General features: G+C 38.7%; 1 protein-coding gene and 1 non-coding gene across 4 annotated transcripts; one reads left to right on the forward strand and one right to left on the reverse strand.

Annotated features, from left to right (window-relative positions):
* Positions 1-11913: 11913 nt before the first annotated feature.
* Positions 11914-16094, forward strand: LOC105841589 (uncharacterized). 3 transcript variants are annotated; one of them, XM_062673342.1, is made up of 3 exons: positions 12120-12594; positions 12745-13118; positions 15059-16094. In XM_062673342.1, the coding sequence occupies exons 2-3, from the start codon at positions 12767-12769 to the stop codon at positions 15097-15099; spliced, it is 393 nt and encodes a 130-aa protein (XP_062529326.1). In that variant the 5' UTR covers positions 12120-12594; positions 12745-12766; the 3' UTR covers positions 15100-16094. The 3 variants fall into 3 exon arrangements, 2 of the variants coding, with proteins under 2 accessions (XP_021203480.1, XP_062529326.1); XM_021347805.3 differs by having other exon boundaries at positions 11914-13118; XR_009975362.1 differs by lacking the exon at positions 12745-13118 and having other exon boundaries at positions 14823-16094.
* A 180-nt stretch (positions 16095-16274) lies between these two features.
* LOC101747206 (uncharacterized) lies at positions 16275-17308 on the reverse strand. Its single transcript, XR_009975363.1, has 2 exons — positions 16938-17308; positions 16275-16587 (listed from the first exon to the last, which is right to left on the reverse strand). It is a non-coding gene; the product is annotated as an uncharacterized LOC101747206 (transcript).
* Between the last annotated feature and the right edge of the window lie 3132 nt (positions 17309-20440).

Below are 20440 nucleotides of genomic sequence, written 5' to 3' on the forward strand. Positions count from 1 at the left end.
TGTCAGTGTGGTATAAAATCCAATTGTGAATAATAGGGCGTTGAATTTGCAATCGAATGAGCGCCCGAAGGTTTCCACTAGATCTTTTTTACTTTTAAAAACTATAACACAGACACGTCATTTCAATTTCAAAAACCTAGGTACGTCAATAACTACCTACCTACTACCAGCTACTATTTGTACTTACTTAACTAACATAATAAAGGTGCTCAAACAACATTTAACGCCCGTCTGGTGTAGTGGTAAGTGACATGGTCACTACACAAGGGGGTCGCGGGTTCGAATCCCGCCAAAAAATGTCTTTTCCAGGGTTATGGATGTCTATTAAATATATGTATGTGTATAATAAAAATCTTACATTTATATCCGTGATCTGGTACCTGTAACACAAGTTCTTTACGAACTTATCACGGGACCAGTTAACGTGGCGTGATTGTTAGTAAATATTTATTTATCTATTAAAAAAAAAAAAAAAAATACTCTTTTGGAACTCTACAAACTTCCCCTTGGACCCCAACAAACGAATAGAGTAAATTAATAGCTTATTATGGCATATGGCATATTAATAATACATATGTTATTGTTTCATAAAAATACATTTCCAGTTAATCCTTTCTTAAAAATCTTTATGCATCACAGAATTGTTATTATCAGCTTGCAGCTCTAATACTAACATACAATTACGATATTTTGTATTGTCCAAATATTTTACGTTAAGTAAGCATATCAATCACCTGATGATAGTGTATATGTCGATAGTACAGCGAAGGCTTAGTTTGATGACAATAAGCTATGCTTAATTCCTATTTGTGACGGATTTTGATATCCTAAAACTGCTTGCGCGAATTCTCCTATACCCATTGTTCGAGTGGACTGTATGCGATATTTATTAGTTCTAAGAATTGTTAGGTAAAGCACAAAAGAGACCGTACACTAATGCTCCACAGTTTCTCCCCGTAGGCTTCAATTTCTCTGGGCGGCCGCTCTTCTTCATCATTCGACAATTCTCAGAGACGGAGGTAATCGCGAAGTATATGCGGTTAGCGATTACTTAGCTCGCTTTTGAACATAAATGCTCTCATTTATTCGCGAATAATTTTATTTATGTTATGCATTGGTTTACGCGATTATTATTACTTTTTCTCCTTGTAGCAGCAATCTAAACCAATATAATAATATATACCTAGCTTTACAGTGGTTTTTACGGATGTTCCGCTATAACTACTGAACCATGCATCCGATTGACTTGAAACTTGGTATCCATGTAGAAAATACATGTACTTAATGGATAGGCTAATATTTATATTAGTGTTGGACTCCCTAACAAAAATGTCGAATGTGAAACGGGCGAGTACGGCTATTTTATTATAACTAGTCAGGTCATAAGTATTGTCACACAGTAAAAACTTTTCTTTTAGAATGCTGGCCACAAAAAAGTTTATTGAATTCGAATTTCGAATTGTTCATGGAAATAAAAATATATACTTTTAGAATTTTACTCATTTTTAAATATGGAGTGGACGCTTAAAGAAGACCGTGTTGCAGTTATTGCGTTGCATCGTTGCGGTTACGCGCCAATTCAAATTTTTAACATACTGAAAATTTTGAATATAACCAAAAGATTCGTTTATCGTACCATCAAACGATACAATGAAGACTCTAGTATAGATGACAGGTCAAGAAGTGGTCGCCCTCGGTCTGTTAGGACTCCAGCAGTGATAAAAGCTGTGAAGGCGCGAATTCAAAGAAATCCCAAACGTAAGCAGAAACTGTTGGCCCTTCAGATGGGGTTAAGCAGAACCACGGTGAAAAGGGTGTTAAATGAAGACTTAGGGCTTCGGGCATATCGAAGAAAAACAGGACATCGTTTGAATGCTCGTCTAATGGACCTGAGACTGAAGAGATGCCGCGCTTTGTTGAAGTGGTACGCGGGAAAAAAATATCGGGAAATTCTTTTTTCGGATGAAAAAATTTTTACCGTAGAAGAGAGGTACAACAAACAAAATGATAAGGTGTACACACACAGTAGTGAAGAAGCAAGCAACCGTATTCCGCGTGTCCAACGAGGTCATTTTCCATCCTCGCTCATGGTATGGTTGGGAGTTTCTTATTGGGGCTTAACAGAGGTACATTTTTGTGAGAAAGGTGTAAAAACGAATGCAGTTGTGTATCAAAATACAGTCCTGACGAACCTTGTGGAACCTGTTTCTCATACCATGTTCAATAACAGGCACTGGGTATTCCAACAAGATTCGGCGCCAGCTCATAGAGCGAAGAGCACACAAGACAGGCTGGCGGCGCGTGAAATCGACTTCATCCGGCACGAAGACTGGCCCTCCTCCAGTCCAGATTTGAATCCGTTAGATTACAAGATATGGCAACACTTGGAGGAAAAGGCGTGCTCAAAGCCTCATCCCAATTTGGAGTCACTCAAGACATCCTTGATTAAGTCAGCCGCTGATATTGACATGGACCTCGTTCGTGCTGCGATAGACGACTGGCCGCGCAGATTGAAGGCCTGTACTCAAAATCACGGAGGTCATTTTGAATAAACTTTAGTGTCATAAGAATCTATGTTTTGTTAAGTTCATTTTGGTATATGAGTGGTTACATAATGAATAAACTTGTTTTAATTATTTTACATTAAACATGTGACAGAATTTATGACCTGACTAGGTATATGGATTGTCGCAGATTATGTATTGTTATTTAGCGATCCATAAAAAGGATTTGTAATTATGTAAGCTTTAAAAGTATTTGTAACTAGACGGCGTTACCAAAAAACATCAAACACCCATATATACGCAAAGCGTTTACAATTACCTCATGCCATTTATAACTCCTTTTTGCGTCAATAGGAAATCCCTGAACCCTCGTCGGTGCGCTGAGATCGGTTTTAAATCTACAAGTCGCGTCCAAGCCTTAGAGGAGACAAAATCAAATCGAAGCAGTCGAGAGAAAGATGATGCGCTTCGCACTCAGAGCATTGTCATTGTGACTTGTGGCTTCGGACAGCTTGCCTGGTCATCCGCCCGCCAATTTCAGCTCGAAGGCTTCCAACCACGACGTAATAATACGCAAGCGGCACTCTCCGAGATCGATAACACTACAAAGCTGATTTACCGAACATCACATCGAGGCACAATCTTCTATCGCTGCTTTCCTGGGCAGAATCACGATAATTATTTTTCTCAACCACGACGGTTGCGTCACTCGTATTACAGATTACACGTAGGCCCAGGAAGTAAAGTGCTCTTCAGCACCCAATCATGTTCCACACCAGAAGAACGAGGACTAATGCTTACTGAACGCCTCGCATGCTCTCGCCTCTTGCGGTGTTTCATAATATTAATAACAATAACATTTAATATTCAGAAACTGTATACACCAAACTGTATACTTTATGTGAACACAAATTAAAAACTTTTTAATATCAGAGTGTCCTTTGACGTGAAAAACATACAATTTAATATTGAAAACATGAAATCTCAAATTGAACTACTTAGAAAATATTATTTATTTATTTTTTAACTAAGGAAACTATAATTAGAGTTATATTTATGTTGACTAACTAAGTAAAATTTACTGTCGAACCCTAATTATTAAAATAGAGGACCATTGTATTATTAACGAAATCTATTGTTTAAGCTGTGCTTCATACAATTGAATGTCCGGAACGATGGAAATGGTACGTGTGTAGGTATTTGATTTTATAATTTATAACTTTAGGACGTTTCTTTTGTCTAATGTTTCGAGCATTATTATTAGCATTAATTTAGTCCTTACATTAAATAAATTATATTGAAATTATATTATTATGTAATTATTATTCTGTTAACACGCCTTTCTTAGTTGGACCTATTGAACGTAACTTTTATCAATTAACTTGATTAACTTTTAAATTTATAATCATATCAAGAACAGATGCCAATACAATAATTTTATTGATTCTGCCTAATATCATAACCAGGATCTCCACTTTAAAAAAAAGGTTTTTTTAGTTCAATCTCCACATGGGCGCCTTAGTAGTCTAGTGCGTGTTTAATTCATCACAGCTTCTTACCAAACGGCACCGGCGTTAGTACTGATGTATAACTGTGAAGAACTGGATACAATGATGGAGAAGCTCGCGAATCTCCGGCCAGCTTTGATTAATCGCTCGTCTCCGTATAGATGCACGACAACGCTGGACCTCAAGCGACACAACAGACGGTCACTCAGCTACAAGAGCTAGAGTTGAAAGATTTGCCTCACCCATTGTACTCACCAAACTTAACGCTGATACACTACTAGTTTCTCCAAAGTTTGGACGACTTCTTTACTGGAAAAAAGAACTGAAAAGCCACGAAACAATGCAAAATGTCTTTGAAGAGTTTGCTGCCTCCTGTACACATGAAATAAATAAAAAATACCACTACGCTGGCAGAGATGCATCGACAGCATGGGAGCATATTTTGATTGATAGATGTAAACAATATTTATAAAAAAAACAACTTTAACTTTATAATAAACGGGCAATTTCATAAACATTCAATTTCAATTCGGCAGAAAAACATAACATATAAAAAATATTCTAAATGCAAATGAATATACTGGCTATTACTAGAATCTCCGATAGCAACATTAGTCAAGAACTTTTAATTGATTAACCACATTTTATTCTCGTTATTTCTTTCCTTCAGAGAGCAGACGAACCGTAATCTGATGCTGATTTTTGATGCGTAATTGGCAACCTAATTAATAAACCCAAGTTCCCGCAACTCGTAGCAACATTTATGTACGAATAAAAAGGCATAAAACGAATTAGAGAGCCGAAATACAAGGCACAATGCGCATAATCCCTTGCTAGCCGCAATAAAATGGTATTGACGATTTTGAATATTACATAAAAAAAATTGAATACTATGTCACATTTGCATAGCTGACTTTTTAAATAATAACAGAAATCTTATATATAAACTAATATTATCAATAAAAATTTGATAGTAAAGTAATCGAATTTCCAGGCACCAGGAAGCACAGGACGGTACTTTTTTATATTAATTAAAACAATTCACAATTAAAATTCTGAAAGTATTAAATGAATAAAATCCCAATGTAACTAAGCAGATTTTCGTGAATAACACGCTTTTTTTTTATCGCAGCAGACAAAAGTAATAAATAACAAATGTATGTAAGTGCTCCCAAATGAAAAGAGGCCTCAGGGTATCGTGCCGTGATATACAATTTGCGAAATTACATTTTCTTTTCAAGATTCTTCGTTTCAACGTCAAACGAAAAAGTATATTAGGCCATCCTATTATCAGGAGGGAGCCACTTAAAACTGTTTTTATGTAAAATAATTTAATTAAATATTTAATTAGTTAATCTGTAATTGCTAGTATATCCAACAGAACAGTTATGATAAAGTGGGTCTCTGACTGCTACGTCTACAAGAACAAAAATATTGTAATTGAAACTTTGTGTGGTGTGATGTTGTATGATATGGTGCGGTGCGGTGCGAAGTGGTGTGGTTTGGTGTGGTGAAATAGCATGGGATTGCATAATAAGTAGCAGAATTCCTAAAACCCGAATGTCTCTATCCAGAGATATGAGATCACAGTAGAAAGCTATGTTTAAACTGAAAACTAACAATACTACCAGTAGGTAAATAAGCAATTTAGTATTTATTGCGAGTATTTTATTACTCCGTGTTACTTACTCACTCAACGTGGAAATCATTCGTGAACTCCTCTTAGATAGCTATGGATTAACCTAGAAGGAACCTCCGATAGAATTAGTACCTTAATGCAAATAAATCAAGTATTATATTCTGTTGGCGGAAGCTTCAAGTACAGACTACTTATTAATTGCAACTGCTTAAAGATTTTTTTTTAATTCGTTCGATTAATACGGTCATTAGGCAGAGTCCAGCCCTTGACGAGTGTGCGGAAACACACGCATCGAGTAACATTTGGCCGGATATTGCTAGCCCCACAAGGATTGACGGCTCCTTTACACGTCTATCCACCGGCGAAATCGTGATCCGAATTCTCACAATCAAAAACTAAATCGAAAGTCCGTAAGTACATTTAGCTGGAGGATATATTTGTTGGTTACTCAAAAAAGTATTTCGGATAGTTTATTATTTATCTACTATAATAGCGCTACACTTCTCGTTCGATCAATTCCACAATTCTAACGCATGAATACCGCGATTATTATGAAGTTAATTAGAATCAAATAGATAAATGTACCTACTTACCAAATACTTATATATTTATTAATACTAGCGGCCCGCTCCGGCTCCGCTCGGGTCTTTAACAAAAATTTCAACGATATTTGACGTTGTTTTATTTTTTTAACAAAATAACACTTATTGCGCCATAACTATAATAGTTAGACATATGCTGTCCCGATGCTTTTTGTAAATAATAATGTATTCTACAAAGTCGTAGTACATTATTTTATTATATCATCAATAGTTTTCGCAGGGCACGCGATGTAACTGTTTCGGGAGGTACCTGTGGAAGGTCTGCAGGAGAGAGCCACATCCGGGCTGCCACCAGTGCGGGCACCCGGACGATGACGCGCAGCACGTGCTCGAAACGTGCCCGCGTTGGGAGCACTCGCGGCGAGATCTCGTCGCGGTGCTGGGGAGAAACCTCTCCCTGCGGGCTGTCGTCGCCCGCATGTTAGAGGATCAGGGCTCGTGGGAGGCCATGGCCAGGTTTTGTAACCTGGTAATGGCGTCCCGTGAGGCTGAGGAGCGTGAAAGGGAGTGGGATCCCTCTTCAGCACCTCAGCGCAGAAGGCGGGATGGCCGGCGCGCGCGTGAAGCTCCCGCTCAGCCCCCGTAGGGACTGTCAGGTGGCGGGTGCGGGGGCGCCCGGTACTCGACTGTCGGTCCGGTGGTGGGGCGGTGCAAGGTGGCTCCTGTGCGCCGCCCACGGTGTATCTCCCGAAATGACGTCCTTCGGGATTTTCCCGGAGATGAAATCCCGTCTTATCATCAGGACGGGTACCGGCGAAGGCGGACTTTCGGCGCGCACTGCGGCACCGTAGGTCTGGTGTAGCCGGTGTGGTGGAGCTCGATGGGGTTTAGTCGGTAGTCGTTCTGCGGGGCAAGTGCTTCGCGCGCCTTTTTCAAGGCGTAGTCTCTTGCGAGGGATTCGGGGAGGTGGAGGACCTTCTCGTCCCCCTCTTCCTCTCAGGAGGCGCCGGAGTCCGACATAACCCGGTTCGTTACCCCCCGGACCGGGTATCCGTAAATGGATTCCCCAGCGTTAAAAAAAAAAAAAAAAAAAAAAAAGGGCACGTGATGTAAAGAATATTTTAGGTATTTTTTTTACACCTTGGGTTACATTATTGGAGTTTTAGTAAGGATCCCCAATTTTTTTCATAAAAGATTACATGTAAATACGGGAATTGTGTAACTTCAAAACAGTGAAATAATTTTTCAAATCGGTTCAATACTTTCGGAGCCTATTCAATACAAACAAACAAACAAATCTTTCCTCTTTATAATATTAAGTATACATCAATTAATATTTTTGAACTAAATTACACAACCTTATTTAATAAATACGTAAATACAAAGTAAACCTACCCACATAGTCGACAAATTCTGTACTAATTTAGAAATTCGTCTGAGTAGGCGTATACGAGACCAGGATTTTAATGTCAAGGGTCGTCCATATTTTTCGATTCCCGTAAATATGTCATAAAGTTTCCTTACAGAGGTAGATAAGAAAGTTATATGGATGGCACGACCCGTAGGGTCACATCCAACTCTGACTATCCATCACAGGTAATTGCAGCACTTCCTTCAGTGTTCACAAGAAGCACAAATGGGACGACCTGCACGTGACCAGCCCTATCAACCCATTTATTATAACTACAGTTTCTCTTAAGGATATCGCTAGAGCCTATTCCTAACTTCCCTAAGTTATTGTACGCCCGTATTACTTACGTGAAACTTTAATGAACTATATTATTGGTAATTACCCCGTTAAAATTTAACGATATAATGTATACCTTACAGGTTATAATTTTATAAATACTAAAATATCCTTAAACGCAACTTTGTTTGCGTGGACGTTCATAGTTTTGAAATTACATAATTGTATCATTTTTATGAAGGCAAAAAGATTAATTAAATTCTCTGTAAGGATGTTTTGTTATGTACGTCTGAGTATGTATGTTTTTTTTTATTTGTTAATGATGACTAGAGGTACCTTTTTTTATATTGCTTAGATGGGTCGACGAGCTCACAGCCCACCTGGTACTAAGTGGTTACTGAAGCCCATAGACATCCACAACGTAAATGCGCCACCCACCTTGAGATATAAGTTCTAAGGTCTCAAGTATAGTTACAACGGCTGCCCCACCCTTCAAACCGAAACGCATTACTGCTTCACGGCAGAAATAGGCAGAGTGGTGGTACCTACCCGCGCGGACTCACAAGAGGTCCTACCACCAGTAAAAAACCTAATACTCGTACATATTTTCATACTACATTCATAAACACGCCTTTATTCTGAGCAGCAAGGACATGGCATCTTGGTTACATCAACGTTGCGCTTCGGATGATATTTTAAGGATTTCCGTTGTAAAATCGCTAATTTCTCTCGGTACATCTGATTCTTAAACCAAAATGCTTCCTTGGAGGACAGTTCGATAGACGGATTTTAAATGAGTTACCCGGGTTCGAGATCATACTAATAAAGGACGGTCGACGCATACCGTTTCAGTATTGCTCTCTAACTTCAACTCATTTTGCCCATAAGATCTCCCGGTTCTTCAAATCCCTTAGCAAGACCTTATTATATTATATAGTAAAATGAGAAAAAAAAACTTGCAAGTTACTCATTATTTCAAATTAGATTTCTATGACAATTGTAGTGTATACCGCTGCTGGATGCAAAATGGTACAGTATACCTAGACTGATCTATTTCTTTATATATAAATAAGCAGAAATCCCCCCTTAAGCGCGATTGAAATTAATTCTTAGCCTACCACCACGCCTGTAACATATCTGAAAAAAAACTGCTATTTTTTGGAAAATCAGATTACTGTCGACTTATAAAAACTTGTTTTAAATCTGTCTGTCTTATTCCACTTTTTTTTGTATAATTAAATTGTTTATACATAAAGTACACTCATCTATCCTCCCAAAAGGATTAAATTAAAAAAAGTAAATCATATTGATATTTTTATATAATTAATTTGTTATTAAAGATAGGTCATTAAGCCCAGATCACCAATGAAGTACCCATTGTAAAATTAAACCACCCGCACAGTTTAAAACACTATCACTTTATTTACGACGTAGGTACAAGAAGCACAAACACAAAGAAGAGTGTAGTTTATAATACTATTTCAAAGATACAAAGCGACAGTAAATACTATAAAAATACACTTTAGGAAATAATTATTTTAAACAAAAGTTATGACAAAAGGACAAGCGACTCGCATTCGGACAACCAGCTGACTGTTCGACGACGTCAGATTCTTCAGTATCTATGGGTCTGATAAAACGAGGTTTTTCCCTAGCTATTCGATAGTAACTTAACACGTTAACAGTCCGGTGTTACGTATGTGGTACACGGTGAGCGGTTCCGCCGAGTTCGTGTACCCTATGAGGTACACGAGCCGATGTGTTTCTCTACGGGGCCTAGATCCACGGACTTGTCAAATTAGTTAGTGTTTTCTTTGTGGACTTGTGGCCAAGGATCTAATAAATGGAGAAAGTCGAAAACATGTCATATTTTTTTGAAATTCTTAGTATAGCAACACGACATAAAAAAACGTAGAAAAAAAATACAAATTTTAATTGGTGAACTAAAAGTTTAGAAAAACAAACAACGCAATATGCTTTTTTGCAAATTTTACATTGCGTTGATACCCGTTTGGCTTTGGCCTGTGCATATGGAGCAAATCGACCTTCATCAAGAAGGTTTTGGCAGCATCCCACGCATCGTCTTCGGATGAATCGAGATTCTTTCTTGCCCAAAAACTCAAAAAAATGTGTTTTTCTCAGCGGCGTAACTTGAACTTGAACGTTTCATGTGCTGCTAGAATGAATGCTTTTCTCTCCTTCTCTCTTTCGGTAAACCTTTTCTCTTTTTATTGACTGTGCCACAGAGGTCTGTATTGCGAGAAAGCATAAATTCTGTCAAAGGGTCGCTCGTGTAGTAGTTGTCAGTTATCATGCAGCGACCTTCATCAAGTAAACCTTCTGCCAATGTTACTACTATACTTCCGGAGGTATCCAAATCAAAAACTTGCACATTTTGACCATTGTAAATTTGGTATCCCTAAGTGTTCTGCAGACCATAGTTTATAGATCTTCATGTTATATTTATGTGTTTGAAGGTATGTATTGACGGAAAAGTAGTTTGCCGCGGAAGTGTACCATCGATATGGTAATAAACTAACCATACATACGTCTACTGGAACACTCATGAGCCTGTGGTACACGTAAAAGTTACCCGGTAATTTAATTCATAAGTCCGTGTACCGCCCGCTGTACACGGGTATATCCGGGGTCAACGACCATATTTTGTTACTTTTAATGCATCAGCCGATAGGTGGACATCTAATAATGGCCAAAAAATATATAATCACACTTGGACATATGGCGTGTTTCGGAACGCTTGTATGGGGACTGTTAACGTGTTAAGGGGCTATTCCAGTGTCTCGTGGACGGGTAAATGAGCTCACGAAGTCAACCTGAGTGAATTACCAACACTAGGCCTAGCAAGAACAGCGCTTCGCTGAATCTACTACCGGATCGGAATCGCGACCCACTGAAAATATCCGGCGAGAAACTGAGTGAGCTGTGTCTAGTTAGTTCGCTCGTCGAAAGCACCGAGAACGCACCGAGAGTGAGTTCGTGGGATCCGTCAAGACATGTTTCTACAACGGCGGCTTTGCGTTGCCCCGTCGCCTGTGACGGATTATTAGTTAGCGACGGCCACTATATTAAGAAGATTATTGTGTCGCACCGATTTTTCAAAGTAGCGTTCCGATGATTCCTTAACATACCTACTTACATATCGGTTCTATATTTGGGTTGTCATGAAGATCGACGTTCCTCACGTAGTACGGTGCTCTGCGATTGGATCGAACACTAAACTTGCATAGGCCATGAGGATAGGTGTATATCCCTTAAATGCATATTGTTGCCAAATGTATACATACCACGTTTTACATTATTTTATTGAAGTCGTGTGGTATGTGTTTCCGAACGCACTTTGACGACCATAGATAATAAATATATTTAGTGTCAAAAAAGAAATTATGCAAGTTTCGGCGGCAAATCTAATTTTTTTTTGACACTGAAGTAGGAAACCTATGGAAATGAAACGTCAACCAAAAATTCGTGCCACTGTGACGTCATCTGGCCACAAAACATGGCGGTTTTAGTGCTGCCCAGAAGATTTTAATGTTAGTAGGTTTTATCGATAAACGTTCTTGGCTCATTTTATTTTAAATATTGTTGAGTGAATGTATTTGTAGAATTTATACTTTAATAGGAAGTAAGTATATTGTTATGTGCAAAGATGATGTGATTTAGATATTATGTGAAATCTAAGACGAGTTCGTGCTTCAAATTTGCCAAGTAAACGATATGACGATTTTTAAAATTTGCTACACTGATTTTATAAAGTTGTCGTTTGCCGCAAAACATAAAGATATGGCGTAGTACAGTGCCATCTGCCCATTTCTAGCATGCTGAATGTTATCGTATTTTGAGTACGTGTTTTTCTTAGACTATTACAATCTATTTTAATTGTTTTGCTGACTCTAAAGTCCGTAACACACTACCTACCGCAGCGCACCTCAAGGAAGGTACGCCGCACCATTTGAATCACTCTCACTTGAGAGTGATTCAAATTTTAAACTTATCAAGGGACCGCCTGATAAAAAAAAAAACACCTACAGAACATTTATTCGTTAATAAAATTACAAACGTCATTCCTTGTGACTTCCTCTCTAAAATCACTTAATTATTAAATATTTAACGAGTTGACAATAGTGTTATAAAACTATTTTATTTAAATAGTTCCGACGACTTTCTTGAGATCCTATAAAATATGTTTTAATTATTATTTTTGTATGTTTTAAGCATGATAAAATAAGAAATTTTATATAAGCAATTATATTAAATCGATATCAAAGTCAATAAATAATGTACAACCCAAAACAGACGGCCCAACTGACGTGACAATGACATTTGGCGCGCTAAGCATGGCGGATTTTCGGCCTCATTAGACGGAGACGGAGACATTTACGTATATTCATGTTTCATTTTATGTACGCACTGAAATACTGTTATATTGTTTTCCTGCGAGTTAAAGTGCTGAGTAAGAACGAGATAGATATATGTTTATGTATGTGCCTTCAAAATGGGTGCTATTTATATAAGCAATTGTACGTATAGAACAATATGTCGTGTCCCTACTATATAGGTCTATGTTTTTTGACATTTCTATTTGGCGGTCGACTAAGTTTATAGAGTTATAAGAAGCGTCTCCGTAATTTTGTATTTATTGATATACGAGTGCTATTTCTTATAAAAAAATATATATATTCTCAACTCTTATTAGGTAAGTTATTGGTTTTTCATATTTTAGTTACACATTTTATTAGATCAGTATAAAAAAAATTTATAAAACTGTATGTTGCCAAATGTCTACATTATGCGTTTGTTGCATATTATGTGCATGCTTATTATTTTCTTGGATTTGGGCTTTTAGCTCATTTTTTTCAGTTTTTAGAATGTCTAAGCGGTTGGCAGAGCAAGATATTGAAAATATTTTATCAGTTCTCGAAAATGGAGACATTTCTGAAGATGAAGAGTCTATAGGAGACGAAAATGACATAGATTACTACTCGAATGTACAAGATCTGATACAGGATTTAGAAGATGCAGAAGAAGATCAGTATAATGCAAATCCTGATGTACCTATTGAAGAAGACCATCTACCGGATGAGTTTTCAGTTCCAGGGCCTTCACTTAGTCGCCCACTATCAGGTGTCATTGGTGCAGCAGCCTTGAGGCAACGAAGTAGGCAACTTATATGGAAAAAAGGCAATTTGGAATTTAGTGAAGACCGCATAAGTTTTACAGGTAATATAGACCTTTCCCCAGAATTTGCCCAACTAGAAACACCATTTCAGTATTTTACGCTATTTTTAAACGATGATATATTAGTAAAAATCGTGAATGAGACCAATTTGTATATCACGCAAAAAGGCATCTCCAACTGCCCTCCTGTAAATGTCAAGGAAATTCGTCAGTTTCTTGGTATTATTATATTTATGTCAGTATATCACTTCCCAAATGTAAGATCATATTGGGGTAAGTATGGCTTCAAACATATAATGGAAACGATGACGCTAAATAGATTTGGAAAACTACGATCCGTCATTCACTTCAATGACAACTCATTACACAAGCCCGTTGGTCACCCAAACCACGACCGTCTGCATAAAATAAGACCTGTAGAGGCACATTTGAATAAATTATTTTTGAGTGTGGCACCATTTGAGCAGAGACTGTCCTTAGATGAACAGATGTGCTCTACGAAAGTAGCGCATTTCATGAAACAATACCTCCCCAACAAGCCCCATAAGTGGGGTTTCAAGCTATACGTTCTGTGCTCATTGTCTGGTTACGCTCACAACTTTGAAATTTATTCTGGAAAACAGAATATTCAATACTCAAGTGATGAACCTGATCTTGGTGTAGTAGGCAACACAGTCATCAGATTGTGCCGTTCAGTTCCACGAAGAATGAACCACATAATTTATTTTGATAATTTTTATTCGTCAATTCCTTTGTTATATTACCTACATACTCAAGGTATATATGCATTGGGCACAATTCAGAGGAACCGACTCGGTAAAACCTGTAAGTTGCCGGTAGTAAAAGAGTTTATGAAGGACTCTGTTCCAAGGGGATCATATGAGGAACTCGTAGCAGACTATGAAGGTGTGGATATCTCGGTAACTTGTTGGAAGGATAATAAGCTTGTTACGTTGGTATCTACTTATGTTGGTTCCGAACCGGCTGAAACTGTCAGCAGATTTGATAAGAAACAAAAGAAAAAAGTCTCTGTTGCCTGTCCAAAAATTGTAAAAGATTACAATGCCCACATGGGTGGAGTAGATTTGATGGACAGTTATTTGGGCCGCTACAAAATTCGAATCAAAAGTCGAAAATGGTACATTCGATTATTTTATCACATGATCGACATGTCGGTAATAAATTCATGGGTACTTTATAAAAAACACCACCCAAACATGACACTAGGTGATTATAGATCAGATCTTGCGGAGACATTGTGCAATTATAAAAAAAATACTGAACCCAAAAGAGGAAGGCCTTCAAGCAGTAATATAGATCGGGAGATAGAAGCAAAAAGACATCGGGGTCCAATGAAGCCCGTTCCTCCAAGAGACGTGCGGACTGATGGCTTAGGCCACAATGAAAAAAGATGCACTTCTAAAAGTAGATGCAAACTTCCCGGTTGTAAAGGTTTTTCGCGGACTGAGTGTACTAAATGTAAGGTGGCATTGTGTCACACTAAAAATCGAAACTGTTTTGCTGTATTTCACTCAAAATAGTCTGTATATTATTTATTTTTAGATTACGTTGATTTATAGACCCCTACAAATATGTAAGCATAAATTTAGTACTTAACGCATAGTGTTGCCAATTGTCTACATACATATTTTTTCATAATAAATACCTATTTTTTTATACCAGATTTTTTTCATTATTTTTTATGTTATATGTACCTAAATACCTACCAGAAAATATTTTTTCCAGGCCGCAATAAAAAACCATGCATTTAAGGGATATAGATGTGTGTGTACATACATTTTTATGCAGTTAAAACAGTTTGGCTTACTTGCAAATATCTAAACATAAACTCGGACCATTGAATACGTTCAGCGAAGAATTAGTGAATTTATTTCTTACTTTATTTATTTATTTATTTCTACTTTTCAGAATATACTATGTATAACAGTATTAACTATTGACCGATTTATCACATGTTACAGGTAGCGACATCTGTCGAAAGAGCATGCGGAACTTCGATTAATAGCCTGCCTTTGCAAACTTCATAACCTGATATCGGGTTGAATTTCTATTCTGAAACTTACACTGCTGTGTGTTTACACTGATGCTTTACTATACAATTACACCAAGTAATAATACTTTTTTATTAAATGAGGTGTTATGAATCTGCAATTATATTGGAAATATCAGTACATGTTCACACTGTGGACTCATTGTCTATGGGCTCAGAATACCTTACCAACAAATGAACTATGCGCTGATCTACCTCTATACTACGTTTACTAAAAATAAAATGACGAGTATCCATTCTCAACATTTCCATCATATTTTCTACCCATTAATACTAACTGGTAATATAACCCTTGAGGGTAGAAGTTGCAAACACCAATAATTTATCAAACTATTTGACAGACAAAACAGCTGGAAGTCCAAACATCACTCCAAAGTATCCTAATCTATTTTCCTACAAAACAATCTAATAACCAATCTCCTAACCATACCAGAATGTTTTCTGAAATCCAATTCTATGTTGTAGGATGTCATATTCATATCCATCCATCCATATCATTTACATTCAACATGCAATTGAAACTTCAATTATAAAACATGTCTCATGATAGACAGTAGTATACACAGATTGAGGGACTTCCTCATGCAACAATGTACTTTTAAAACAATTTCGATACTACATGGTACAAGAAATGAGAATAATTATACCACAGTTTTAATATAACACAATTTCGAAAAATTCAAACATTCATTAGAAATTTGAATTCTTTGAATTGAGTTTAATAAGGGAAATTCTGAACTTTATTGCTACTAAAAAATCTCTCATTTTATTTTGCATACCTAGTGACAGTATGGAGTTTGTTCGTTGTAAATAAATGTAATAAAGCTTTTGCCTGATTTATTTTTAACATTTTGGAACTTTCCAAAGTTAATTAAGTGAAATAAATAAATAACAGAGTTTTTTGTCATTTATAATTATTATGATAATAATATAATAATATATAACCAGTGCGCTGTTAAGAATTTAATTATTGTCGGAATCATTTGACCTTACCTAACACTAACCATTTGTATGCTTTTTTTACAAGTATTGAGACTAATAGAATGTAACATTTGTCTAGTGGCCATGTTAGCCTATGATTTCATACAAATAAATGTTATGATTGAAACTTCCTTGAAATGCAATAATATTTTAAAAATATCCACTGATTTAATTACATTAAAGATAAAACTATATTTACATTTTCACTATTAAAACAAACATTAAAATATTACATAAATCCTCCTTTACATAATTTTCTCTGAAGAACCTTCTGACAAAAGCTCTTGTTCAGCAGCTGCTTTGGATGCTTGTATCTGTGGCCGCACATACTTGAAGTACTTGTAAAAGTGATCAGTGAGTAGAACAGTCCCATACAATGTCAATCCGATGCAAACTAATACACCACCCTTGTGCAGCTTATCATATAAAGCATTGCGGGATCCGTATTTCTTCATGGTACTAAAAAATGGATAACTAGTAATTTAAGAACTTTTTTTTTTGGTAAAATATTCTACAGCCAACATTTGGGACAAAAACGATTTTATTCTGAAAATCGGCTGATGAAGATGGGCAAACTCGTTTCACTCATTATAAGTGTATTATATTCGTACAATTAGCATATGAGATCCAGCCTCTTTACAAAAACTACTCACTTATCTTTTTACGAAAACTGTTTTAGGCTTGCTACGATAATTATAGGTTGATCAAATTTCTCTGACTTAGCTTTATAGGTTATGAATCTTATCAATGATAAAACGTAAATAATAGATATGTACTACACATATTTAAAGTTACATGAATGAAATTACCTGAAAAGGATGAAAATGAGAATTATTTTTAAGCGTCACTTGTTTGTTTTCTATTTAATTTGGTTTACAATTACCTACTACTAAAATAGGTTGAGATTTTATGACATGGTAACTAAGACCTTTAAGTCATGTCTTATTTTAATTTATAATATTTTTATGAAAAATGATAATATGGAGTGAAATAAAATGAAATGAAATAAGATGAGATGATATGATATGGGATGAAATCTAATCTCAGTAAGATGGTGGACATTTACTGAGATTTTATAAGTGGACTTTTTTGAGGATCCCGCGAAGTTACGTCCAGCGTCTTTGTTTCATTTTCCCACATTTGTGCACTTTCACAGATATTAAACAGTTAATAAAACACGGTTTTTTTTTTTGTTCCTACCTATGCTGATAGCCTTGAGAGGCTATTTCAGCTTCACCCTAACGTTAGTAGGTGAGCTCGCGGGGCTCAACCGGAGAGTTGCTAACACTGACCCTAGCAAGAGCAGTGCTTCGCAGAATCTACCACCGGATCGGAAACGCGACCCACTGAGAAGATCCGGCGAGAAACTCAGTGGGCTGTGTCTATGGGTTAGTTCGCTCGTCGAGCCCTTCGTCGCAAGCGACGGGTTCGACGAGGACGGTGACCGGTGCTTGTGGTGCCTAAAAGCACCGTTAATGGATCAGGAGGATCCGTAATGACGTGCTTTGGGCGACGTCGACGGTTTACCATTCGGTCTACTGGGTCGGGTATGTAATTTCCAGCGGCTACGATGAGAGGGTTCTCATGTCGTGCCGCCTTCTCAAAATGGCGCAGCGATGCCGACTGTAGATACTTACTAAAAGAGTCGAGCTCCAGGTCGTCGTGGAGATCCACATTCCTAAGGAACCAAGGCGCTCCGACGGCTATCCTGCAGAATCGTGATTGAATAACCTGAAGGGATTTCAAGTTGGTGCGGGCTGCGTGAGCGAACACTACGCTTGCATACGTCATGACGGGGCGTATACAAGTTTTGTAGAGAGTTACCTTATTACGGAGGGACAGTTTGCTTCGACTACAAAGCATTGGATAGAGTCGTCCTAGAATAAACGCGGCGCGGTCGCGTACCGTTTTTATATGGGGACGGAATGTCATCCCTCTGTCGAGGGTGACGCCTAGATATTTGACCTTCGAGACCCACGGAATGGGCTGGCCAAAGAGAGTGATGGGACTAACGGCGGAGGTGTTTGCGCGCCTACTACGGAGTGGGATGCTCGAAGTGATGTTCGGAGGGCGACCCCTTTTGAAGAGCACCGCTGCGCTTTTCGTGGGGTTAATGTCTATTCGCCACTTCCGGAACCACTGTCCCATGGTGGCTACTGCGATCTGGAGTCGCCGATGAAGCAGCGACATCTTCCTACACGAGTAGTAGATAGCCGTGTCATCGGCGAAGAGCGCTAGATGGGTCTCCGGAGACCGGGGTATATCATTGATATACAAACTAAATAATAACGGGGAGAGCGCGGAGCCTTGCGGGACTCCGGCAGTCAGTTGACGGGGACGAGAACGAGTTCCCTCTACTCGATATCGAAACGAACGGTTCGACAAGAAGTCTCGTATGATGAGCACGAGTCTGTCTGGCACTCCCATGTTGTACAGTTTGTAAATTAAACCGTTGTGCCAGACTTTGTCGAACGCCTTCGCGATGTCGAAGAAGAGGGCGCCGGTCGGGATTTGTTTACGCCTATTTAGTCCTATCAGAATGTGCTCCGTGAGGCGGTGCACTTGTTGTACGCACGAGTGTTTTGAGCGGAATCCGAACTGTTCGTCTATGAGAATTTTGTTCGCGGTAACAAAATCCCAGAGGCGTTTCCTAAGGAGACGTTCGTAAATTTTTCCTATCGTCGAGAGGAGACTAATCGGACGGTAACTAGAAGTTTCGTTTCTCGGTTTGCCCGGCTTATGTATACCGATAACGTCCGCTTCTTTCCACACCGCGGGAAAGATGCAAAACACGGTTAATACACATTTAAACCTGAAGAAACACTAAATAGACAAAATAAAACAAATCACACAACTTCACATCTCGCCTTCCCGCCAAAAGTCATTACAATAGGTTTTTTAAGGGATCTTATGACCTGGTAACTAAGATCTTTAGGTCATATCTTATTTTAATTTATATTCTTATGTTTATGAAAAATTATAATATGGAGTGAAATTAAATGAAATGAAGATTATTAATTTGAGACATTAATCAACTGGGATGATCATCTCATCTCACTTAGATGAGCTCATATGGGATGAAATGTAATAAAAAGGCCTCGTCAGCAAGCCCATCTACTGTGGGTTGTAACGACGGAGGGAAAATCTTCCACCGAGTGGGTGATATTTGCTCGGTAGACCAACGGTCCGAATGTTGTTGTTCTTGTGTTCTGTGATGGCTACCACCACACCACTCCCCTCCGAGACTGGAGGTCGTGTCATCTAGTTAGCGTTGTCCGTGATGAGATTAGCTTGCAAGGGTCAGTGCTGTTCGAAGCCTGCGGTGAGTCGAGGCTGAGCTTGAATGCTGCGTGAGTGTCGCCAGTGCTGCTCGAAGTTTGCGGTGAGTCGAAACTGAGCTTGAATGCTGTGCGTGTATCGTGAGTAGTCCATGTGATGCAGAGCTGCCACGCCGGAGATGTGTGACCCCAAGCGTTGAAGATCCGGTCCTGGGCTGCGATGGACTGTAATGGCGTGATGAGGCAGTGAAAATGCGTGCCGTAGGACCAAGAAGCGCGCCGAGTTGGCTGCGATCCTGTTTTGCTGTGGGACGACTGTTGATGACTTTGTTTTTATCTGCAAGAATGCGGGAATTGTGGTAGCCGAAGTTCTTGATGCGCTGATGATGAAGTGTGAAGGCTGCAGTTGTTCTGTCGCAGGTCACCAGTTTGGGATACTTAACGACGGAGGGAAGATCTTCCACCGAGCGGGTGATATTTGCTCGGTAGACCGACGGTCCGAATGTTGTTTTTTTCTTTTTTCCTACCTATGCTGTTAGCCTTGAGAGGCTATTTCAGCTTCGCCCTAAAGTGTGTAGGTGAGCTCACGGGGCTCAAACCGGAGTGTTGCTAACACTGACCCTAGCAAGAGCAGTGCTTCGTAGAATCTACCACCGGATTGGAAACGCGACCCACTGAGAAGATCCGGCGAGTTAACTCAATGGGCTGTGTCTATGGGTTAATTCGCTCGTCGAGCCCTTCGTCGCAAGCGACAGGTTCGACGAGGACGGTGACCGGTGCTTGTGGTGCCTAAAAGCACCGTTAATGGATCAGGAGGATCCGTAATGACGTGTTTTGGGCGACGTCGACTGTTTACCATTCGGTCTACAGGATCGGGTATGTAGTTTCCAGCGGCCACGACAAGAGGGTTCTCATGTCGTGCCGCCTTCTCAAAGTGGCGCAGGGATGCCGACTGTCAATACTTACTGACAGAGTCAAGCTCCAGGTAATCGTGGGGATCCACGTTCCTCAGGACCCATGGTGCTCTGTCGGCT

This window comes from Bombyx mori, chromosome 17 (assembly GCF_030269925.1).
Source record: "Bombyx mori chromosome 17, ASM3026992v2".
Classification (NCBI taxonomy): Eukaryota; Metazoa; Arthropoda; class Insecta; order Lepidoptera; family Bombycidae; genus Bombyx; species Bombyx mori.